This window comes from Nelumbo lutea, chromosome 7, assembly GCF_056320005.1.
Source record: "Nelumbo lutea isolate HS-2025 chromosome 7, American lotus-T2T, whole genome shotgun sequence".
Taxonomy (NCBI): Eukaryota; Viridiplantae; Streptophyta; class Magnoliopsida; order Proteales; family Nelumbonaceae; genus Nelumbo; species Nelumbo lutea.
In genome coordinates, this window is record NC_142690.1 from 11,327,289 (window position 1) to 11,352,846 (window position 25,558).

Genomic DNA, 25,558 nt, shown 5'->3' on the forward strand with positions numbered 1-25,558 from the left:
ATTTGATAGCCTGACCAGCATAAAAGGGCAAAAGATCATAGTTGGTTACGACTGTATTGCAATGGTGTACCATAGATTCTCTTGTAGTTGCAGGGGCAGGGCCCCAATTGTTGACGTTTATGAAACAAGGGGAATTAATAATCTGATTCCCTTATGGCGCGACATGGAGAAACAAAAAAAAAAAATGTAAACAACTGTTTCCCTTGTATAAAAAAAAGCTAAAAAAGAAAGACTACCGTTTCGAATCATCCATCCTATACCATCATAATTAACCATAAACTTTTTTGATGAATCATAATTAACCATAAACTTACAGTGGTTTTAAATCTAACTCCTATGCCTTATAGGGGGTAAATCAAACAGTAACACAAGCCAAATACAAGAACCAATGCTAGAGAAAGTAGATAACTGCTGAAGGACCAAAAAATACATGGGATTAAGGCCCATCCCCAAGCATAATTTAACTCAACTTCTAATATCCCTGTTCAACTTGGGAAATATGAGCTAAAGCCATTTTAGTGTCATGTAAGCTCGATGAATCCATTGCCAAATTGTTTAGCCAATGTGCTCAGTTATGGCTTTCCCTCAGTTCAAACTGAACAAATGATATGTATGACAACTCAAATGCTGTGAGGAATTGACTGCTGCGCTGGACAAGTTTTCATCTGCCAAAGAAAATTCTATTTACAACATGAACGGGCAAAGCATAGGCTGGATCTATGGCTTTTAATCCCGGATATTCAAGAAGTGAAAGTCCTGCATTAACAGAAAAAAAGGGATACAAAGATATTAGGAATCTGGAAGAGTGAAGCCTGGCCCTGCATTCTTGGAATTGCTAACATTTTAACGGGGTCAACCTACCAATTCCATCACTATATAAAACAGAACTGGAGGTTTGGGATCCACCATGACCATGCAATGGATCCCTTCAAGAGGAGTACACGAGTCACTGAAGTCATTATCAGATACTAGCAAAATTTTGATCAGTAAGACCATGTCAATTCAATGTTTTAAATCTTGAAATCTTAATAGTTGGAGTCCTTAGACCCATTAAATAGTGTCTCCAGTAACAATGGACGCATGATAGGGGAGCATTAGGAAAAACTTTTTTGCACTTTATCATGTGACATCAGCACTACCAAATTGACAATAAGAAACAAAATAATAACCAAAACCAATAGTTAGGGCTGTAAACACCAAGGCTAATGGGCCCATATTCCGAGCCTCATAGTCATAAATAATATATATTAAAAGAAAACAAAACAAAAAATACATATAATATTTGTATTTATCTCATTCAACACACTAGTTATACATCATATATCTTACAGCATCCAAGAGAATTGAGCTTAGCTAAGCCCATCCAAACTCTGTTTAATTAAACACAGTCCCATGTAAGCTGAGCTCATGAGCTTGGTTGCTTACAACCCTAACATAATTAGGAGAGAAAAACAGCAGAAATTCAACTTTTCATACCAGCAACTCCAAAATATGTATGGAAAACATCAACAGCATCATCTGGCCGATCTGAAATTCCCCCATTTTCCTTGTCCTGGATTTTTAATGATAGAAAGTCAATGCCAAGGTGCATGTCAAGATCAGATTTTTAAAGATAGAAAGTTCCAAGAAGATAACAAGTTCAACATTTAAGACTTCCCACTGAATAACTTGAAAAGAAAATAGGTCACTGAGTTCATCAACAACCTGACAGTCCAGTATAAATCTTGCAACCTTTTCCTTGTTAATCCAATGTACTCTGTCAATCATGATCAAGCTAGAAAGAACCCACCAGGAGTAGCAAACCTGAAGAAATGAAGATGGATAAATCTACTGTAGGCATTGGCGTTTATTAAGATACTCAGTTAAAGTGCACCCACATCAGGAAGCTTCTCAGGACGCCCGTTTAGCCCTCCAGATTTAACTTGCCGCTCACATAACCACCACCCAAGAAGGTCCTTGTCAACATGGTGTAGAGACCCTGTTATAGCAAGGGCACCCACACAGCAGAATACTGCAATGACATTGCAAGACACAGAAGTTAGTTTTAACTTTCAAGCCTAATTTGAACTTGATGCAAAAAAGAAAATGGGCATATAGTAACAGATGCCAAGTGGCCCAAGCCAATTATGTAGCAAGAATGGGAACCCATGCACATATAAATGTACTGAAACCGGTAGTCATGCCAATGCTCTAGAGCAAATTGTAGGTATGTGTTAAAGCCTCAAATTTTTCTGGACTGGGAGCAGACTATTAGGCTACTCCCAGAGCTGTAAAACCTTTCTTTCCAGACCAATCTTCTAGGCCCAATTCTATAGGTCGGTTGGAATATTTTATTTAAAAAAAAGAGAGGGGCCTGCAGTAAAGCCTTTTCAAGTAGGCAGGAGGCCTTAAATTGATTTAAAAGGGATTTGGTCCCTAATAGCATGTCATTAACACTTAATGAGCCTGTAGTAGAGTCCATTTAAATGGGCAACAGGCTCTAAAAGAGTTAAGTTTGTCTTAATTAATAAAGGCCCACTTACAGTCAGCTCCATGATCCAAAACTTGATGTGGGTGAATGCAGAATCCCCCCTTGGGTGTGTATTTGGAAGCAGAAAATTCCTTCAACCCCTTGTCTAGCTAGAGAATCTGCTAGCCCATTTTCCTCCCTCAGGACCCATTGATACACTACTGTTATTCCCCTCAGAAACCATAAGATTTTCTTAATCCCTTCCCTACATCTCATTAATTAACTTCTATAAAATCTTAATTCTACACAGGGAATGAAACCAAAAACAGCTTTGTTCATGAAATTTGGCTAGTTATGGTTCCCTATGCCTCATTAGTTCATAAAGTTCTACAGAAGCTAGACCTTGTACAGGGAAACAAACCATCTACAGCCCTGTTCATGAAACTTAGTGGTTTATGGTTCTCTATTTCATAAAATTTTGATTCTAAGTAGAAAGAAAAACCACCTTCAGCCTTGTTTATGAAATTTGGCTGATTATGGTCCTAGGTCCCTACTTAAATATTTTTTAAAGAAAAAAGGTTATCCATTTGTTTCTTTCTCCTAGTTTATCTTAAACCATGGAAGAAATGCACCAGAATTTTACCAATACTCTGTTCATTTACCTTTAAATCAGAATCAAAAGGTTTTCTTTGCCCCTAGCAAAGATGCAATTAAGGGAATATCTACGTGATATCCTGAATAGGGCTTACCAAAAGACTAAAAAACCCAGCTCCAGTCTAATTGGGTAAATTATGTTATACAAGAAATTCTACCAAAAGTTTTTCCACTAACAACATGCCTTCAGCCTTCATCATACTACATAATCAAGACAACTATTTAGAAAACTGTGGTTTTTTATTCTTTATTATTTTTTTTTCATCTCAAAGAAACATGCATGATAATGTTATTATTATTGCAACACAGCATCTAATCATCTCCATTAATGAGTACCAACAAAGCCTAATCAAAGATAAAAATCAAGTCTCTAGGAAGCAATTTTCTGAACATCGTAATCATATCATGAATCATACAGAAAGTGAATCAAATCATATCGTAAATAGTAAGATTATTTATATTTTTTACAAATTTGTCAAAAAACTATATATATATATATATATATATAAAGAGAGAGAGAGAGAGATAGATAGATAGATAGATATAAAGTGTTCCACCCTATTTTTAAGTTGTATCTACCATATATGTACCTAAAACAGTAGAATTTACCACTTATGCAACAGAAGTCTAAGATAATATAATCAAGTTTAACTTTAAAGTCAAATAACCCACATACAATTGCTCTTTATTCAACATATGATAGAAAATAAACTCAATATATGGATTTAAATAACGTAAATAAATCAATTTCTAGTAAAGTCTTTAAAACAAGTCACCCTTGACAAAACTAATATAACCAAAACAAAACGACAAAGTAAAGAACTAATTCTTAATTGAATTGATTTGAATCACAATGAATCATATAAATCGTAAGATATATGAATCAAATCTTAAGGTTCAAGCAAAAACTGTAAGATTTTTGCAGAAGAGGATTCAAACATAAGATTCGAATCAAAACCCTCGGGATTCAATATTCAAATCGTAAATCATATAGTAAATTGTAAGATTTTAACAACATTGCTGGGAAGAAGTGGTAACATGAAAAAGTAACAAATAAGTCATGGGAAAGAAATTTGGTGTAAGCCAATCCCTCCCAAAGTGCAGGCTCTTTATGGAAAGTGTTCCTTGGAAAGATTAACACTTGTGATTTACTATAGAAAAGAAGGTCAGCCAAGTGCTTCTCTCCTCATGTTTGCATCCTCTGTTTGACTAATGGTGAGACCCACCCTCATTTACTAATTTCTTGCTTTATTGTGCCTTGCGTTTGGGAATACTTTTCCTCGCTCTTTGGATGCAAATGGGATTCCCCACAAAATGTGGTCAGCCTATTTAGTTCCAATTTTCTGTGGCAATAGAAAAAAAAAAGGAAAAATGTTTATGAAGGGTAACAAGAGCAGCTGTAGTTTGGACCATTTGGGAAGAAAGAAATCAAAGGATTTTCACTGAAAAATGCAGATCTAAAGAGGAAGTAATTGAAACAATAAAAATCAGATCTGCTCACTAGGTAAAAACAGTAGATTTCTTCAAAGATGTTTCAACAAATGATATAATAAGGAAATGGAAGGAAGTGGCACAAATGGATTTGCATAAACAAATTATCAAAATAGATAGGAAACCACCAGAGCCAAACAAATTGAAGCTGAACTTTGATGGTAGTGCCTTTGGGAACCCAGGGAGGGCTGGAATAGGGGGAGTATTCAGAAACCATCACGGAGAAATCATGGCACTGTTCTCAGGACCAATTGGGTATGTAGACTCGGTTCAGGCAGAGATATTGGCACTCCTGCAAGGATTGAGATTAGCAGTGAAGTTAGAAGCTAGAGAACTGGAAGTGGAAGGGGACTCACTTTTGGTCATCTCTTGGGCAAAGAAAGTAAACTCAGCACCATGGAAGTATAGATTTGCTTTCAGGGAGATTGACTCACTAGCTAGGAGTTTCAACTCTACTTTTGGGTGGACTAAAAGGACAGCAAATGGATTGGCATATATCCTAGAAAAATAGGGAGTTGATAGGCATTCTCTCTTTTGGGCAAAACTGTAGCTGGCTGTACTAAAAAGGAGGGTTAAAGATCCTTGTTTTATGGAACTTTCAATTTTTGTTATACTCAGGAAAGTACTGTAATCTGTTATTAAATTAATAAAAATCCTTCTTTCTGATAAAAAAGGCAAATCATTGTGGTATCATCAAAATGCATGGGATTCTTAATGCTTAAATTATCAAATAATCACTACCCTAGAACGTTATGAAAATTAAGGACAGACTAAATAACCCAATATATTAAAACCCGGCAAAGAGGCTGAACCATTTTTCCCTCCAGGTGGACAGTTCACTGGTTCCTCTGTCCATGTCAACAGGTCAACTCATAATGTCATAACAATTTAAAATTTTCAAAAAAAAGACAAACCTAGTAACCCTGTGAACAGGCTAAACAGGTCAGCAGTCCAATGACCAAGGTTGAAAGTTTGTTAATTGAATCAACAGTTTTCTGTAATATGGCAGGTTAAAGGTAAATTGGAACTGGAATTTTGAATGGGTAATCAGTTTGACTGGTTGGGGCAATAATGGGTTGAAAACACTGAAACAACCATATGAGTGCAATGAAGAAAGTTCCAATGTTCCCACACTAAGATAAGTTAAAGAAGCATAATTCTCTATTGCAATATAAAGAATTACCACAATATTAAGAGGAACAACAAATTCCCTACTGTCAAGATGCACATGAGTTATACAATGATAAGATATCAACTCCTGGGTAAAGAAAGAGTATACTTGTTTTAAATTGGTAATTTTCTACATGGTTACTAGGAACAGGATGATTAAATTACTACAAGTAAAGCATATACTTGGATAATAATATACTAATAAGAAATCCAAACTGCAATACAAAGTGCAGACTACATTTCTCATACATACTTTGCCCTGCATGAGACTCCCCACCGGGTATGCTTCCAAATCCACCATCCAAATTTTTGCAGCTCACAACATAATTCACAGCTTTTTCCACATTGATTTTATCTATACGATGTAATAATGAGAGACAACATATTGCAATATAAGAGAATCTACAAACATAGACAAAGTTGGTTAGAGAACTCATTGATAGAAAAGTACTTCAATAAATGAAGTCAAACCAACTACCAGGTGACCACTTTGCCAGGCCACCCCTCAGACACTTAGGACACAAGATCACCAGTTAAAAAGTAATATTCTGTAATACAGATCTTTCCAACTAGTCAAGGGTTGGCATAACATCTGCAGGGTCCCATTTACATTAAAAGGCTTTTCTTTTAAGTGGGAAGAGGAATTGCCCTTCAATATGGAATGGATTTGCCAGTTGACTCGCCTTTTTTCTGGGTGCCAGTTGACTCACTTAGAGGAGTCCAAACAACCCAGGTATTTTCTTAATGGCAACATGGTGTGGAGATGAAAATAGCCCCATGGATTCCTCTTTTCATCCTCTAGTCATTAGGCTTTGGCAAGTTTCAGCCTAAGTATCCTTGCCACACATTCAAAGCAAGACTTTTTTATAGAAATCTTCTAAATTAAAAAGAAATAAAACAGAAATCTTGGATGCCTAATATGGCTGGGAAAAAATTCATTACCATGTAAAATATAGAGTTCACATGAACTCAGGATGAAGTTTAATGCTATGTTGACATTTCCAAGGCCATGCATCACCTAGAAAGACCCTAAGCTTCTATGTCTTGACTACAATAAAAAGAGGGTAATTCTTGCCTTGACCTATAAGGTTTCTTATGATTCATTCCCCACTGACAGTGATAAACATAAAACAGTTACACCATTAAAGAAGGCTGCAACCCCTTGCAGACACAATCTATCCCCAAGTGGTGAGGAGAGTGATTAATGAATTCTCAGGATAATTGCTAGAATCCTTAGGGGGTAATAGTTTACCCAATAAAAATGCAAAGAAATGACATAATGTTAAATAAACTGAGGAAGATAAAGGGCACAAAAGCAAAAACAAAGAACCTTGTATCAACTTCACCCCACATGTCCCCTGAAAATGATCCATCTTCATTCTGCAGACTAGCAATATCTGAAAGTAAAATCAAGTGAAACAAGAAAAGAATGAAGGTGCAACCTATCACTTGAGGATTGGCATTATACAAAATGAAATCATTTAGCAATTCAGGGTTAGTGGCTCTCCAAAGTCTGACTGTTTCCATTCCCAATTTCCCAACAGGATAATCATCTATTAAGAAAGAGAAGATATCTTGAGAGGAAATCTCAAACCACACAAAATTGGAGGTAAAAGGATACAATTTGCCAACTTATCAATATCAAGAACATCTAATTTGTCAAGAAGAGCCAAAACTTGCACAGCACTAAGGGTATACAGTATGTGTGGATCATGCCCAACATTACCACCAAAGCCTCCTGCATATACAAAATATACAACCCTTGTCATTATGTTTTTTTTTTCACATTTAATAAAATTTTCCCTTTACTATCACATACGAAAAAAGTCACTCCACCCCAAGCAAAGGAATATGAGAATAATAGTGTCATTGCATATAATATAATATACTTAATGGTTATATCAAAACAAGGCCTTAAGATTATTGTGGATAACTGCTTAATAGCCACAAATGGCCTATAACATGATGACTTTGGTGAAGGACTTGGCTGGGCAACATTATTACTTAGCCACTACTTTACTGGCAATCTGTCAACAACATTTAGATTAATTACAGAAACTACTGGAAAAAGTTATTATCATTCACATGTTATGGATCTTAATGCACATGGAATCCAAGGTGGACCCATCAAATAACAAGGCATCGCATTTATGACTAAAGCATACAAGGTAGACAAAAAGGCAAGTATGATAATATCTGATTAGACATTAATCTGACTGATGAAGTGAGCAGAATTAGTAACAGACCAGATTCATGTTGGCAGCTCATGACCCAAGAAACAATTTCATCTTTATCCACAGTTTCAAGCTTTCCCAGGAGATCCAGAGTGGTCAATCCCCAATATGCACCATTCATCCTTAGATGTTCCATCACCACAGATTCAAAATCATCCTTTCTCTAAGAACAAGATTGCCAAAGGTTAAAAAGGCTGTATAAAAGTTATGATCATACCAAAACTTTTCAAGGTAAGAATCATGGAAACATTAAGAAAACCAACCTTCTCAACTGATAAAATGTATCGAGCATGTTTCTCCACTTCAAGCTCCCCCATTGTAAAACCTTTCTGCAAGAATAAATAAATAAAGTAGAATAAAAATTCACACCTATTTTCAAAGCCTCAAATAGATAAATAAAATACTATTTGGGAAGATAAAATAACGTCCAGCTAGGGGTGTTGATTGGACAGGATTTGACCAATCCAATCCGACCGAACAAAGGTCCATTTACAAATGGACCAGACCCAATCTGATCTGAACCCATACAAATCGAGTCCAAACCGGTCCAATTAAAATGCAATTGAGCCGGATTGGGTCCAACCCAATCCACACAGAATGAAACATAAAAACTTACATGAATAAACCCAAAAATACAAAAAAAAAAAAAAACAAAATTACATTAGAAATTTCACAAAAATAAAAAAAATGCATCAAGATAGAAAATAAATTAAGATAAAAATAAATCAATTTCCACACTAAACCATAGTTTTCAATGAAATCTAGAGCTACTGCAACAAGTTCCTCATCACAAGATACTGAATTAGTATGGACACTACTGTCATTTCTAACCCAGCAAAGAAAATTTTCAGCCCCACTCAAATCACATTCCCTTGCTTTTCTTTTTCTTCTTTTTATTTTTTTCTCTTTCCTAGTCAAATGTTTGTCATACATGATGCAGGAACCTCTCCTGCTTTCTTAGTAACACCAAAAGTAAAAAAAAAAAAAAAAGAAAAGAAAAGGTTCTGAAAATTAACCTTGCATACTCAATATCAGCCTTTGCCCTTCAGTTAAAATCATATAGGAAAGTAACACTTACAAGGAGAAAGAAGCAAATTCTAGACAAAAATAACCTAATTATGAGTCTATGACCATCTCTAGTACTCATCCCCCAATACAACAATCGTCTCACTACTCCATCACTATGATGCTTGGATACCTGTATAATATGCCTAGTGTACGGGTATTGTATTTGATACTTGTCAAATTGTGCCAAAAATCCCTCTTGTAAAAGAGCCCTCCTGAATGAGATAGCAGGGAGCAACATTGGGTAATGGTCTTTCGACTGAGGAAGCGTTTGGCAAGTCTTTTTAGGATGATCTTCCAAAAGCTCAAGACCTCAAAAGACTGGTGAGCTTTCACAGGTAGATCTTTAAAGACCAAAGACTGTTTGGTTGCAATTTTTTTCAAAGATCTTCTCAAAAGAAAGAAAGACCAAAAGATTGTTTGCCAAGCATACTTGTGGGTTGCACTTACACACGTGTGAAATGTTATGTGTGGGACCTGGTAACACAATCAAACATGCAAATGGTACTTGTGAGTCCCACTTATACATTTACCTACACAAAATATTAAAGTGGACCCCACTCATGTATTTCCCTATACAAGATATCAATGTAGCCCCCATATACACATTGACATATGTGGTTATCACCTATGGTCACACTTATGCATTCGCCTATACAAAAAATCAATGTGGACTTCACATAGTTCCATACATTAGGGGACAAGAGCCCACATTTCAAGTCCACTAACACTGAAACCAAGTCCATTAAAACACATCTCAAAACACTGAAATCCATATATTATGTTCATGGACTTCATAGTTATTGGACCAACCAACTAATATAATCCATGAAAAACAAACAACTGAAGATAGGGATGATGATTATGATGGTTTGGGAGTTCAAGGGGTTGATTGTAATTCAGAGGATCATGTATCATTTTCCATGCAAGTTGACACCTACAATAATAGTTTGGGCATTGAACCTTGTAATATGGAGAATGCAAGTGTATGTACTGTTTCAAAATAAATCTGATAGATATTGCCCTCAGAGTTTAAAAGCTTGATTGCATGGTGACACTACCCTCACTCAAGTATTAGAGTTGATCAAGCCTGGTAAACAGAACTCTTTAGTATATAAACCCTTTCTAGGATATTACTTGCTTCCCTTTTAGTCTGTGTTGGAGGGTTATGACAAGAATACAAATCCTGTTGCATATAGTTGAGAAGATTATTTTAGCATATGTGAAAGCGAAATGGCATCAATTAAGTTCAAATTTGTGGCCCATGAAGTTAACTAAACTTTTTAGTCTTCCAATCTTGTTTCACATTAAACTGATATAATTTTCTCTTTCCATGGATCATATTATTTCACAGGTCCGTACAATGTATTCTTTTGTGGGGGAGGACAAAGCAATTGAAGAATATTCCAGGTCACTCACAAAAGCTGTCAATTTGGGGAAAAAAGTGGAATTGTAAAGGGAGTAGGTATTGGATCCATATATGGCCTGATGTTTTGTTGTTGGGTATTAGTTCTCTGGTATGCCGGCATCCTTGTCAGGCATAGGGATACTGATGGTGGCAAAGCATTTTCAACAATTCTCGATGTCATATTTAGTGGATAGTAAGCAAACTCCAGATCTAGGCCAAGCTATTCCCACAACCCAAAGGTAAAACATGACAGGTAGTAAATTGGCCAACATCAGCCAAATATATAATATTCTTGCACTCTTTTGGAAAAAGTAAGGCAAGATTTTATTTCAAAGAAACAACTAAGTACAACAGTTCCCTGGACAAAAGAATCATTCTCGCAAGATACCTAAGGAGGAACTTCACACTTTACCAAATTAGAGAACCACAACCATAAATTCAGTCAAAATATTCTTGCATTGATACCTAAGACATTGAAACTTCTAGGTTTTTCGGTTTAGCAAACCTTCTATTTCTCTGAGAATCATTCTCGCATGATACCTAAGGAGGAACTTCACACTTTAACAAATTAGAAAACCACACCTAATTAGTTGATATCCCACCATTCACCTAAACTGGACTTACCAAGCTACAAACCAGGAAGCAAATAATGCTCTGCCTCTGTTGTTCTCCATTGAAGTGCATAAATCAGAGTTCAAGCTTATAATTTATGACTGACCAACCTGTAGACAATGGGGAAATGTGCATTCCATTTTAGTGAAAAATAAATAATTAGGAGTCTATGCTTAGAATAATTGATTAGGATCTAGAAAATCATGATGGCAATGCTTACTTGATGAAAACTACACAAGTAGATAATTTTCTCATATTTCAGCATGGTTGAGCATTTCCAAACACTCAAACACTAGATTTAACCATTGCTGTAACAGAACTACCTTTCATTATTGGTTTCACCCGTATCACTTGCTTATATCTATTCTTGATCCCATTATCAATCCATCTCCAAATTTCATCAGAAAATCCATCATCACCTGCTGAACTCAGTGCATCACAGACCAATCTATATGTATATTCTCTAGGAATTGACCCGCCTAACTATCTCAACAAGAAAATCCCGTGCTTCCAGAACTCTTCCTGCTTCACATAATGCATGTATGATAGGGGCATATGAGCTTGTAGTGGGTATCCCATGGTTCATCAATTTCATCCTGTTTAAAATTTCAATGGCTTTGTCAATCTCATTAGTTTTTCCATACTACCTAATAAATGAATTGTAGGTAACCCGGTTAGGGCTACATCCTCTCTGAATCATATCATCAAAAAGCTCTAATGCCCTGCCAATCCTATAGGTCTTGCAACAGCCATCAATTAAACAATTATAAGTAACAACATCAGGAGCGAAACCTTTAGGCAACATAGTCCGAAACAAGTGGTTTGCCTCCCACAACCTCTTCCTGGTGGCCTTGCGGCACCCAGTCTGCATGCTATGCTTAACAATAAGAGCTAATCAAAGTTGTGTATGTAAATATATTAGGAGGGCATCTAAAACCTGGCAATACCATTTGTTCCAATAAAAATTTTGCCTGCTTACAAAGAGCACATATGACTGTATTATAGGCATAAACATCAGGTTTACAATGCAGCCGCTTCATCCGATAAAATGCTATCAATGCTTCATTAGCTAAGCCCTCCTCTCCAAGAACTTTTATCAAACAAGTGATAGTAGCCGTTGTCACAAGTTGCCTGTTCCCTTTTCCAGCCATTTCTTTAAGAAAATTCCACAGCATTTTCAGCCTATTCCCTTTGGACAATACACAGGCCATCTCCCTACAAGTACTCTCATTATGAGAAAATCCAAATTGGGATTCAACCCAATAATTAAATTGTAACGCCTTTTCTAATCCTAAGTTGACCTTCTCAGGATCTCTGTATGCAGCAGGGCCAAAAAACGCAAACCATCACGAAGATTATCAGATTCTAGTCGTAGATTTCTCTGTCTAAGAGGTGTCCAGTGTCTAAAACCTTTTTGGCGTCCAATTGATCTAGCAGATTGGAAAAAGAATCTGGGAATGGATCTCAAAAGCTCACAGACAATCTCAACAGTCCATGGATTGAAATTGAGCGTAGTAATTGAGGCGGCGGTTTGAGCATCAAAAGGTCTGTCTTGGAGCATAACAACCATCACTTGGCTCACACAGGAAGTACGAGAAAGGGGAGATTTTGACCAGGGAATTGAAGGGGAAGAAGCGTATCGACGTCTTTGAGCAGGGAATGTAAGAGGTTGTCGCTTTGGGAGGAGTAACAGCAGTAGAAAACCAACAGCTCTTGATATTCTCAGAAATGAGGATGACACCAGCATTTCACTGTCACAGAGATTGGTCAGTCCTCACTGTGAAAACGAAAGAAAAGAGAGTTTTTGGAAGGGAAAGCAAATACAGTTGAGATCTAGTTACAGAAAACTAGTTGGGCGGACTCCGAAATCGATGCATTGGACGTGGAGAAATATGTGGAACATTAACAAATGTTAAACCCTGACCCTACGGAACTATTGAGTATCGATGAAAAAGTAGAAGACGATGAACGGCAAGTCTCGATTATTACTTGTGAAGAAAAAGAAGAAGAAAAATGCGTATAACTATGAAAATAATGGAAGATTGAAGGATGAAGAAAGAACATACCTGTATCGATGCTTCTCTCAGTCGACAGTGGAAATGAAGTGGGTTTCGATCTAATTTTTGCCAGACGTATCGGAAAGACCGAATAGAACGTAAGTTTCAGTTGTGGCTTTCACGACTCACGAGCCGAACAGGAAACGGGAAAAACCATTTTTTCTCTATATCATAATTGCGGATCCTAAAAAAATAATTTGACAAAAATACCCTTCTCAACATATTGATAAGATACCCCCTATATGACAATTGACAAATTGATCAAGGTGGAAATTGGAATGATCCATGAGAGTGTCCAAACTCCAGTTTTGTGAATTTTGATCTTTTCTCCTTGAGATATCAGAGGTGTTAAAAGAGTTGTCCATGGAACAATCCATGCTTCTATTGATCGTTTCCCTACTTCTTGTAAGCTAAATCCTCTAGCTTCTATTAGTCCTAAGAATGAAGAGCTCAAGCATCTACTGTCCACCATGGAGACCAATTCAGAGGCTTCAGCTTTTGCAGCTTCAAGATCCAAGGAAGAAGAATTATATCTGGCAAGAGTTTCTTGTGTGCCATCCCTTCTCCTGGCTCGAAGGGCACCAGTTATGGAAAAGGTTCTGAAGGAGACCTAGTCACAAGATAACCACTAGGACTGAAAAAATAAAAAATAAAAAAGAAATAGGCTGCATAATGCAAATTGATGCGTCTTCATGCAGAGATTAAGAATCACTTGCAAGGAATAAATAGAATACTTGTATGCTGAAATGTTAAATGGCCTTAACACTGGTTGACAGGATCTAATTAATCTTTTGGAGATGCAATGGATGAAAAAGCTGTGAACCATGCTCTGGGGTGGGGCATCTCATTAGTGAAAATCCAAAGTATATTGTTGTAGAAGCAATTGAATATAGGGCAGCCCAGTGCAGGAGGCTCCTGCCAATGCGGAGTCTGGAGAGCGACAGATTTACGCAACCTTACCTCTGTACATACAGAAATGCTGTTTTCAAGTTGTAGAAACAATTGAATATATGTTCTTAAAGCCTTGTTAAAACATTCTGGATGTATCAAGGTTATAAAACCATTATAGCTTTATCATTGCATGGCTTACAGGGCATTAAAGCCTGCTAGCTCTACATGTGTTCATTGACAAAGCCAAGAGAGATAAGAAGCACCACTGACTATAAAACAGAGGAGTGTCCCTAGTAACATGTGGAAGCACTTTGATGACAGCTTATCCTACACCAAAGTAATTGAGATGGCTTACTCAACCAAAGGAATTTGAGTAACAAAGGCAAACAAATCTGTTCTATTCTATTCTATTTAATCTTGGGTGCAGGAACTGTTCTATTCTATTCTATTCTATTTAATCTTGGGTGCAGGAACTGTTCTATTCTATTCAATAATATCTGATAGGCAGAAAATTCGAGGTTGGTTGGACTATCATAAAAGACACTTGTTCTATTGCAGTAAGCTGTTCCTATAGCTTGACAAGTGATTCTCCAAATCTTTTTTATTTTTTTTTGTCCTTTCACTCCTTTTTTGGTTTGTTTCTGCAGGCAGTGGAAGAATCTCTCAAAAGCATGAACCGATTCCAGTTGAAATTTAAAAATATTTTGATCAGGCAACCTAATTCTAGATCAAGACGTCTGTGATTTTTTTTTTTATTTGTCAAAGTTTAAAATCATGGAGTGGACCATGGAGGACTATCAAGCATCAATAGAAGGGATGAGTGCCAAGTGCAGTAGTCATTGAATTTAAGGCTGCGTTTGGTTGCAAAGCAAACGCAAATATGTACATTATATATTTACCCATTTTTCGGTTCATGAATGCAAATACGGTTCACGTTTTAAATCGTTTTTGCATTCGTCTTGTTTGTTTGAAATCGGTGCAAAGTGTGGGTCCATCATTAAATGTTCCAACTATCTTATGCTCCAATGCCTTAACTTTAGTCTAAAAGTTAAACACAAAATTGTATCCAAAAACCAGGTACGGTAATGCTCTCTTCTCAGAATACAAAAGTGTCAGAAAATATATTTTTGCTCTGATAAATCATTACGTTTTTACATATCAAACAAATACTCACAAAAACGAACCGGGATACATAAATACCCCGGTTCGGCGTTTGTATCGAAAACAAATGGAACCTAAGAGTTTTCTTATTATTTATATTATATCATCAAGTTTTTTTTTTTTACTACAATCCAAATCAAATTGGATATCCAATAAGATATTCTAATTTGAATGCAAATCATAATTTTAGAAATGTGACAGATTTTTATCGATTTCAGATCAGTTGGATTTCTTTCTTATCGAATTGGATGAAATATACCCCTTATTAAATTCAATTCAATCCATTTCCAGCCCTATATGGCCTCACCTTGAGTTAGATAAATTGATATCTTGGTGGGGCCACAACAATAAATCAAAGGCTTAGATTTTCAGTTTTAGCCATGCGCTATGACAAATGTTGTAGCAGAAGTGAACTCTTGTGTAAATACAAATCCAAGGAGAGGCTCAGATCTGTTATCCACAAGCTGTTCCCACATCCCTACCCACCTGACATTACAAATGTGCACTGGGAATATCCCCTTTGTCATTCATGAGAAGAGATGCTCCTAATACAGGGTGGTGGTGTTCTGTGGGTAGCGAATAGGGATGTGAAAACAACTTGTGGGTAGCAGATCCGAGCCTCCCAGACCCAAGATTTGCTAATGATTCTCAACATCTGATGACAATAATCTTGATCAACGGGACTCATTTGAGACCCACATTGTGGATAATTTTTAAGCTCCAAGTAAGGGAATGCTTTTCATGGTTCAGTGGGGTTTGGTTTTGAAATTCAAAGTCTACAGTTGTGATCATCTGATCAGGCTAATTTTTGGTGTAGACAATCTTAAAGTGGGACCTGTTCAGTGGTTGGTTCTGATGATGCCTTGTACATGGTAGCTCAGAAGGCTATCCTCCTTGTTATGAGGAGTTGATGCCTTTTTACCCTTAAAATAAGATTTGATTTAATGATCTCTTTCTTTGAGAAACCCAAGCTTCAGACAAAACGTTGATTGGGAAAAGAAAAAGAGTAACAATATATCTTGGCCCATACAAAAACAAGAGATCTGATTGTGATCTGCATTCAGATGGGCCCCCACAAGCCTGTCTGCCCATCCCAGGCATGGGCCCTTGCATATCAAGATTGTACATGATGGTGTAGATTATCATTTCTCAATCTTAACTAACAAAACTGTCATTAAGTTTAAGGTCGTCCCACATTTTCCTCGTGCAGGAAACTCCACCTCATAAATTTAAGAAAAATCTTGTAACGGTTGACTCACATTTGTATGGCGTTGTTGGGAGAGAGAGAGAGATCCTGCTTCTCCCTATAAATTATAAAACCCTCTGCCCTTCAATCTTCACATTTGTCGGAGTCCATCCAGATGTTTCCTCTTGTCGATCACTGAGCAGTGAAGGCTTTGTGGTCATTCAATTTTTGTTGCAGATGTTGTTATCTACTAGTTTCTCTGCCTTTGCAGCCTATGCCATGGAGGTACTCATTTGCTTTGGCTTTTGTTTTTCTTTTGGTTTCCTCTTTCTTCTCTGCATTTTTTTCTCTTTTCTTTATTTAATTCGGTTTACTGGGTCTGGATCCTGGCAGAGTTGGGAGAAGGCATGGGGCACAGAGGAGAATAATATGACAGAGAGCAAATCAAAGGAAGAGGCATTGTTAAAAATGATAACATTTTTAGTGAAAGAGAAGCAAAAAGAGAGATCATCACCTTCTGCGCCTGTTGGGAATTTGCAGAAAAGTGAAGCTCGTTTTGCACCGGAATTTGATGGACTGCATTTCTTTGAGACACTAGTCCCTCGTTGAAAATTCCTGTTTGTTGGTTTGGAGTTGGACCCATAGCCCGGATTTTTTATCATCAGTGGTGGGAATTTTACAAGGGAAAAGAAAAAGAACCAAGGTAGCCATATAATTGTTGTTCACCAGAACTAGAAGGCTGTGTTTGGTTTGATAGAAAAGGAGGAGAGAAACAGAGGGTTGAGGTAAAATTCCTAAATATTTTCGTGAAATTCCTTAAAACATTCTCTCAACTTTCTGTTTCTCTTTTATTTTGTATCAAATCAAACACAGCCTAATTGAATATAATTACCAGAAAGGCTTTTGTTCAAAGCCCAGTAGGTTCTTGTCTTTAGGCCTGAGGACTGTATCTTTTATTTTTATTTCTTGGCCAGATTTTGGAGAAGGGGTGGCCCTAAATGTTGAAAATTTAAAATAATTTGTGAAAGATGTCATTCATGCTCAACCCAAAACCGGATCTATTCCTCTTATATGTGTAATTGACTTGGGATTAGAATTGCAAGTTGTTTCTGTTAAACCTATCAGACTTCCTCCCAGGACCATGGACTGATAGAGGGTCGTGGACATGACCATTGACATCCATAGCTGAGTAGGACACACTATCGGGTGAACAATATCATAGCCGCATGCACCAAAAAGAATGGGAGAAAAGAAACAAAAAATCTTCATGGTGAAATAAGGAAGCTGTCATGACTAAACAAAATATGATAAGGTTGGAGGGGCTGTCTTTTGTTGCTTTCGCATAAGAGGAAGAGACTTTCTTTCTATAAGAGCAGAACATACAACAGATCCAAATAAATAGAAGAAAGGAAACATTTCAGACTCCAAAGTTTGACAACAGCTCAAGAAGGTAGCTTACATTCTAAAGATAAAGAATGATATGGTATATACAACTTCCATGAAAGGAATCCTCTAAATTGGAATCTTTGGTTTCAGAGTTTAGAATAAACGACAGGAGTAATAGATAATGACGAGCTATTGAATTTCTGAACTTTTGTATTATAATCAATTCCTTTGGAGTATTTCCACTCTGTCCATAGCAGAGCCTTTTCTATCACTCCTTAATACAAAGATTTTATTCCAGTGACTTGAACAAGGCTTGTATATTCTTGATCTACTCCATCATATTGGTAGGCCCTGATCTGTTCCCAACATGAAAACTTTCTTTAAATATCCCAAGGAAATAGGTGCATAGAGGAAGAGTCTCTTTTAGTCCATAAAATACAAGACGGCAATGTTGCAGCCAGGAAATTGATGGAGAAATAGAAGAATCTCAGTACAATTTGGAAGATGAACGTATATGCTTGGGTTTACAGTTATTGAAAGTGTTGGGGTTTCAATTTGAACCCACTGGAAAACTCTTCAAAAGAATTCCATCGTCTCTTACAGTCAAACTATTTAAGAGATGGAAAAGTTAAGATCGTTCCAAGGTCCATTTGGAAGCTTGACAACCTAGAAGATTTGAATCTTAAGCAAACCAACCAAACTGAATTGCCTGCTGAGATCCTCAAGTTAGAAAAATTGTGTCACCTCCCCTTTTCTCAAAATTAAAACTATTATTACCCTTTTAAAGATGTATTTCTTCCCAACATGCGTGGGAATTAGGAGAATAGGGCTCCAAAACTACCTGGTATAATTGTGATTAACTGATTGCTACTAAAATCAGTTCCACTTCAGACTGCCTCTTTTATCCCTTTTTTTTTTTTAATTCAGCATGTCCTCAGAATGTGTAGTAATAATCAACTATCCATTCAACATTAGAATTCTTAATCTTTTCCCGTTCACCCGATGATTTCATTTAGGGGTTTTGTACTTTTGATTTTTTATTAATTTTAGCATCTTATTAAAGGTATGAAGTCTTAAAGATAAAAGTCCGAGCAGAGTTGACAAGGGACTAAATTTCAAGATACTGGCATTTAACAGAACCTAAATGTGAGTTATTAATTTGAACTGATTACAAAAACCAACTTCAAACCTTTAGGCCAACTGCATTGGGAAAAAAATATACTTCTTTCTAGACATATTTTGCTTTCATCTAGAGCCTTTGTTCATTTCTCTAGGGTTTTCATCCAATATTATTGTGTACAGGTGTGAATGAGTTGAATCCATCTGAGATTATTCATGGGTTTAACTTGGCAACATCTTGGATATTGGGTCTCAGGATGTCTAGAACACTCTCAGTCTATAGAGGGCATGGATTAACCATTGAATATAATCTGAAACATATAATTTGTTGTCTTTTTTTTGGTGGTTTAAGTAATAGTTCAATTGGAGCTAAAACAAGCCCAAGAAATAAGTTTTGTTTTACACAGTTCTTCAGGTGGGTTTCATGATCCCAAAGTTGCAGTTGGATTCATGGGTCATAGCATTATTTAATGGTGGATAGACCAACCACAGCCAGCTCAGTTTACATTCTTAGCCATTCAATCAGTACTGTGGTATATTTTCTGCATCATCACCTTGTTCTTTTTTTATTTGTTTTTTTGAAGGTTGTTGATTAAGTGACCCATCAAAATAACTTGGAATCAAGAACCATGAGTGTTGCACAAAACCCAGAAATACAGATTCGATTGACACCTAAAAATAAATGAAAAATAGAAATAAAGAGAAGTAGATGACACAAGATTTATGTGGTTCATTATAGCTTAGGTCCATGGGCGAAGGAGGAGCAGAAATCTACTATAGAATCAACAATGATGAAGGGTTCACAATTATACACACCCTCTCTCAAAGAAAACCCTAAACCCCAAATATACCAAGTCACTCAACCTCTCATTCAATCCAAAGACGGTAAACAAGAGAAAACCCCCAAATATATAACTCTTCGTATTCAGATTAGACCCATAAGCTGAATATGAATCAGGTCCGAACTGTCCTGTCCTATGCTTTCACCACAAATCACTATGAAATTTTGCTTTCGGGTTTTTTCTCAACTTAATTCAGAGGGGGTCAAGAAGCTGATCGCAACAATGAATTCAAGGCACAAGCATAGCAATGAGCTATGACCATTTCAAGTATTTATACAAAAGATGTGAAGGATCATATATCCACGAACAAATTTACTTGTCTTGCTTGTAGGAGATCAATAACTAAACCATGAGCCCAAAATATATGAGGAAATGATGGGAACAATATGAATTCAGCCCAGGAAATCATGTAGATATGGCCCATCAAATCTCTCTGTAGAGCCTATGGAAGCATCTTTGGCGTGGATCCCCTACATAAAGACGTGCAGGTGTCGGTAACTCGGTGCATCATCTAACAGAACTGTCGTTATTTAAGGTCAACCGACCCACATTTTCCTCGTGCAGGAATTCCGACCTCATGAAGATTGAAGAACCTTAGATATGGTTGGATCACGTTGTTCTGTGGGCCAACACAGAGAGAAAGAGAGACAGACGTGGTCCTTTGAGACTTTGACACGCTTCTCTTCTTCTCTCCCCATAAAAACTGCTAACACCAATCCATCTCAGCATCTGAGCTTTATCTTATCTAGATATTCCTTTCCGTCAACCATTCGGCGCTTGGTTTTGTTAGAGAACGGGCTACGGCAGAATCCCAGTTACGTTGCACTCATAAGACAGAGTTCATACCCACAACAAGGAGTTCCGAGTTGAGTCCCACTGTGAATAGAAGTAAATTGCCCATACCTTCGAACCTTTTTTGTATTATTACTCCATGTAATCTCTCAACTATAAATTGAATATTCAGAACCATTCCTCACAGTTAGCGAAAGAATTGTTCTTCTTTTCTTGTGAGCTTTTATAGGTTTCAATCGATCTCCACTGCAAATGTCGCTCTGTACCATCGCTGCTTTGGCTATCTATGTCAGTGAGGTACATTATCCTGCTTCTCTTGGTTTCTTCTTATTTTGTTTTCTCCTATCTTTCTTGGTTTCTTCCTTCCTTTCTCTCTTTTCATTTATAAATTTTAGTTTGACTGAATGAACCTGTGAACTTGCAGAGTAGGAGCAAGGGATGGGCGATGGAGGAGATTTCACAAACAGAGATCACAACAGAGGGAAGAATCTCTTTAAGAATGCGACATATTCAGAGGAGAAGGAAAAAGAGAAAATCTCGCCGCTTGATGAACCTTCTAAGTTGCAGAGTAACAGAACCCGCTTTGCACTGGAATTTGATGGACTGCATTTTTTGGAGACTCTGGTTTCTCATTGAAGTACAAAAATGGTCCAAGTTTGTTCTGGGGGAGCTGGAATTCCACATCACCGTGGTGAATTGGCATCAAAAGGATTTGAGATCCACTGCATGGTGTATGCTGGAGTAGGGGATACAATTGTGAGAGATTAAATGTTGATGTTGTTTGGACAAATTGTAGCAATTCAATTAGGAGTGCAAAACAAAAGTGATCTTGTTCAGAGTCGATCTAAAGCTTGTGCTTCACCTTATGGTAAGAGTCTCCCTTCTTTGGAAATTTGGGTGGAGTTTGAAAATGGAAAACACCTCTGTAATCTATTAATGTCCATATAGTGGTTTAATTTACATTTTCTGTCTTCACAATACTAAATTCAAGATATCCAGTTTGAAAAATCAGAAAAAAACTACATTTGACTTTTCATGTTTGCAAGAGGCTATTATAAAGAAAAATATTGGTGACCAGTATCAATAAAAAATGTATTTTTTTAAAGCCTGATAAAAATGGATTTTTCAAAACACATAGGCCAAATTGCCAAAAAGCGCACCCAAACGCCAAAATGCAATTACATAGTTTGCTGTTTTCTTTTAATACCCTCTTACCGCATGTTCAATGTAATATCTTGCCATGCTTTTTATTTTCACACAATAAAAGGATTTGACTGAACGATAATGAAAGTGTTTGGTTTCATTGCATTTTTTCAACTTTTGGTTTTTCTTTGTAATTTTTGAGAAAACGTTTATGCACTATGTAATTGTACTGCGAGCCGGTTCGGGTTCAGACCTAGCCCTTAGGTAGTCCGAGTTCGGCCCAATTATATATATTTATACATATATATGTGTATATGTAAATGTTGCATACATAATATTTATATATATAATATTTGTATAGATATTTTACATATATATTTACATACATATATAAATATATGTATATATATTTATACATGTATAATTTTAGACTGGGTTTATTGACCAACCTGAGCCTGGCCCGGGCCCGAGCCCAATCCGAATGCATCAAATTACAGGCGGATTGGGAAAATCAAGCTTGACCTCGGGCTCGGGCCTTAAGCCCAAATTTTAGGGCTGGGCTAGGATGACCATAAATCCAGCCCAACCCGCCTGGCTTGCACCCCTAGATCCGAGCCCTCTTCTAGCCCCCCATTTAATGGTTTGGGCCCGAATTTCAATCACCTATTCACTGACTAAACTTTGGGCTCAGTTTTACATTGTTTCAGACTTTGGGCTGGGCCTATTAGATTTTTGGCATAAGCCAAGTTCAACCGTGGCCCATGTACAGCTCTTGTTGCAAGTACACTCCCTGTTAGAATATCTATGCACTTACTTTTGACTAAAATATTTATTTTTCAAAATTTTTCTTCATATCAATCACTGCCTCAAACCTTTCTTTTTTTTTTTTTTTTCTAAAATTGATTTATTTTTTAAATCACTTAAAGGTAAAACTGCAATTTTAAATTCTATTTTTTTTTTGTTTTATTATAAAATTTATATTATTTTTTTATGTAAAAACCAGATTCATTAGTAATTGCATGCAAATATATCCAAATTGAATAGAATCCGTTTGCAACCTAAGCCAGCAAATGAATTTTAAAGGGAGAATTATAAAAACCTCCCTTGGATAGAAGAGATGTTGAAGCTATCAAAATGCCCCCATGTTTTTGTTCTGTTAACCCATTAAGGAGGAGATTAGAGAGCTGACACTTATTTGGTTTAAAAGCTTAGCATAGGCCATAAAGGAGTGAAAAACCTCTGACATGTTAATTTGTTGTAATATGAATTATGGGACAATAATAACGGCTGGTACAGGGACTTAGGGACTAGGGAGTAAGGACCATCAGATATGACTGATTTCGTTGATTTCCGCAGTTTTGTTCACGGAATATTACCTTAGAAGAAGCTAAACCCGGTGCTGTTTTATGGAATCCCTTTCCTTGCTAATTTTGTCTACTAGGAAAGTAATATTCACGAATCAAGAATGCAGAAAGAATGCAGATAGGACCATGGTTTTTAAAATCGATCCGGTGACCGAATAGGTCAGGTGTCTGATTATCGGTTTGAATGGTTTGATCGTTCAAACTGAATATTTGGCTTGTTTTGACAGAAAAATAAAAAAATTTTAAAAAATAAAAAATGGTCAAAATCATTCAAATGGTTAACTGTCCAGTTCAGTGATTCACTGACCAAAATCAATGGTTTTGGGGGAAAATCCGATTTTTGGGGAAAATGGAATCGGTCAGGTGACCGTTTCCCGGTTTTTCCGGTCCAACTGTCCGGTCCAGTCTGGTTTTGAAAACTATGGATAGAACCCAAACTACCAAAGTTGTTAGAAGAGTTGGGTGCTGGGTGTGTGGGGGGGGGGGGGGGGACTACTGTTTTGAAGAAGTTATATGCCTTCGTGAGTAGAGTTACCGAAGTCCTTCCGGTTCAAGATGGAGGATGCAACCAAGAAACACAACATTTCTATTTTCCTCGAGTGTTCAGTGGTTCTTTGGCAGACGTGGAAAGTCAGATGCAAGTTGGTTTTTGCGAAGGTTTCCATCGACCCTCGTAGGGTTATTGCTCCTATTTATGCCCAGCTCAAGGGCCTAGCATTTTCTTGTTCTATCTCTTCTGAAGGTAGCAACAAAAATGTTTTGCCTCATCATTCTGAGGGTGCCACACAGGGCTGGATTTGCCATCTATTAATAATAGACTTGTTCGTGGGCTAACAGGACTCAGGCCTGACATTACACTATATTGATCTTCAGGCAGATTCGTTCAAATTTTTGCAAAAGCCAAATCTAAATCCGGCCCATAAACAAATCTACCTATTAATTGTGTCAAAGTCAATTTTGACACTTGTTGTAATAAGTAATAACCATGCTGATGCTGCTGCAGCGGTTATAGTTATTAAGGAATGATGCTGGATTATTCCATCTTGGTGGCTCCTGGAGTTAAGTTTTCTGCTTGTTCTCCTTTTGAAGTTGAAGCTTGTGCTCTCTTGAAAGCTCTTAAGCTGGTAGAGTCTCTTGAACTTCATGATGTCTTTATTGAAGGGGATGCCAAAGTGATTGTTTAATTTATTTCTTGTTGGAGGAAGATATATCAATACTATTGCTGATTACAAGATTTTGTTTCAGAAATCTTCAATTACTCGGTCTCTCCTTTGTTCCTAAATCATGTAATTATGTAGCTCATTGTATTGCTAGGTATGGCTTGTCTATCTCTACTTCTCTAGCTCATGTAATTACATAGTCTACTCCTCCTAAATTCCTCTTAGGGGTTTTGTATATATGCTGATATCATCTGAGCAATGAAATGATTTTGCCTGAAGGAGTAAACAAAGGACTGTTTCTGAAGAAAGCAGAGATAGAGAAGGTCAGTTGTTTCACCAAAGATGCAATGGAGACATGTGTCAGCTTAGGTGATGCCATATCAAAATGTAGAGACAAACAGGGTATGTTTAAAGAATTGGAGAAAAGTGTTGGGGAGTTTTAGATATTTACTGATCCTATATGTGTTCTGATCAAAGAAACTGCTCATCAGTTCTCATCGGTTCCAGTACTAGAGATATCATCAATGAGCATGCGTTGATATCACATTGTTGCAATGCCGAGGGAGCCATGGTTCATTGAGCGCATCGATACTCCACCCATCTCCTTTGAACCATTATTGGCAATTTGGCAACCCTCATAGAGCAAATGATGACAACTCGAAGCTACTGGGCTAAGTATGGGACCATTTCGGTCGATTATGTTTGGTTCGCTGTTATGAGTCTCATCATAAACGAGTTCAAATCAGCCCCCCACAAGATTGCCCCCCCCCCCCCACAATGTTTCATAGCACATTCCCTTCGTGTATTGAGAATATCTCTCCATAATGACATTATCATTCTAGTATTATCATTGGGAGATATTCCCAATACATAGGGAGGATGTGCTGTGGGACATTGTGAAGAACAATCTTGTGGAGGGGCTGATTTGATCTTGCCATTAACCACCAGCATGAATATTTTATTGGCCATTGGTCAGCGGTCAACTGTCCATTGGCTACTACTGTCATCATCATATGCCAAGGCATCTGCCAGTAAAAATCTATGCTGATGGTTCTGGAGACCTAGACTGCTGGCACAAAGCTTCTTTAAAGAATAAAAATGAGCAATATGGCACAATTATATGATGTTTTATTATATTTTTAATCAAATGGGTTCAATTTTTTTTCTTCTTGTCACAAAAAGAATTCATTTTTTTTTTGAAGAAAACCGTTTGGTTTATATATATAACAATATTTTCTCATTATGCCAATTTCTACCCATTTTTATCAAAAAAATAGGAATTCTAATTTTATTATTAGAAAATTATATATCTAGCTAGGATAATAATACAAAGAGCAGAAATTCTTATGAAAATATAAACAAGGAAGATGACCA

At 36.9% G+C, this 25,558-nt stretch overlaps 1 protein-coding gene, 1 long non-coding RNA gene and 1 pseudogene across 4 annotated transcripts; 1 reads left to right on the forward strand and 2 right to left on the reverse strand.

Annotated features, from left to right (window-relative positions):
- Nucleotides 1-238: 238 nt before the first annotated feature.
- On the reverse strand, nt 239-13,285 carry LOC148845085 (geranylgeranyl transferase type-2 subunit beta 1-like). 3 transcript variants are annotated; one of them, XM_088953752.1, is made up of 11 exons: nt 13,150-13,283; nt 11,096-11,193; nt 8,262-8,327; nt 8,011-8,161; nt 7,386-7,502; nt 7,095-7,161; nt 6,018-6,166; nt 1,878-2,011; nt 1,705-1,803; nt 1,477-1,552; nt 239-756 (listed from the first exon to the last, which is right to left on the reverse strand). In XM_088953752.1, exons 2-11 carry the CDS (start codon nt 11,153-11,155, stop codon nt 662-664), a joined length of 1,014 nt encoding a protein of 337 aa, XP_088809878.1. In that variant the 5' UTR covers nt 11,156-11,193; nt 13,150-13,283; the 3' UTR covers nt 239-661. The 3 variants fall into 3 exon arrangements, with proteins under 3 accessions (XP_088809878.1, XP_088809879.1, XP_088809880.1); XM_088953753.1 differs by lacking the exon at nt 13,150-13,283 and adding an exon at nt 11,304-11,441; XM_088953754.1 differs by lacking the exon at nt 11,096-11,193 and having other exon boundaries at nt 13,150-13,285.
- On the reverse strand, nt 11,369-12,830 carry LOC148845086 (pentatricopeptide repeat-containing protein At1g77405 pseudogene; annotated as a pseudogene).
- A 3,183-nt stretch (nt 13,286-16,468) lies between the features above and the next one.
- LOC148845087 (uncharacterized) lies at nt 16,469-21,479 on the forward strand. Its single transcript, XR_016102009.1, has 4 exons — nt 16,469-16,663; nt 16,772-20,613; nt 20,747-20,814; nt 20,942-21,479. It is a non-coding gene; the product is annotated as an uncharacterized LOC148845087 (long non-coding RNA).
- The last annotated feature ends 4,079 nt before the right edge of the window (nt 21,480-25,558 follow it).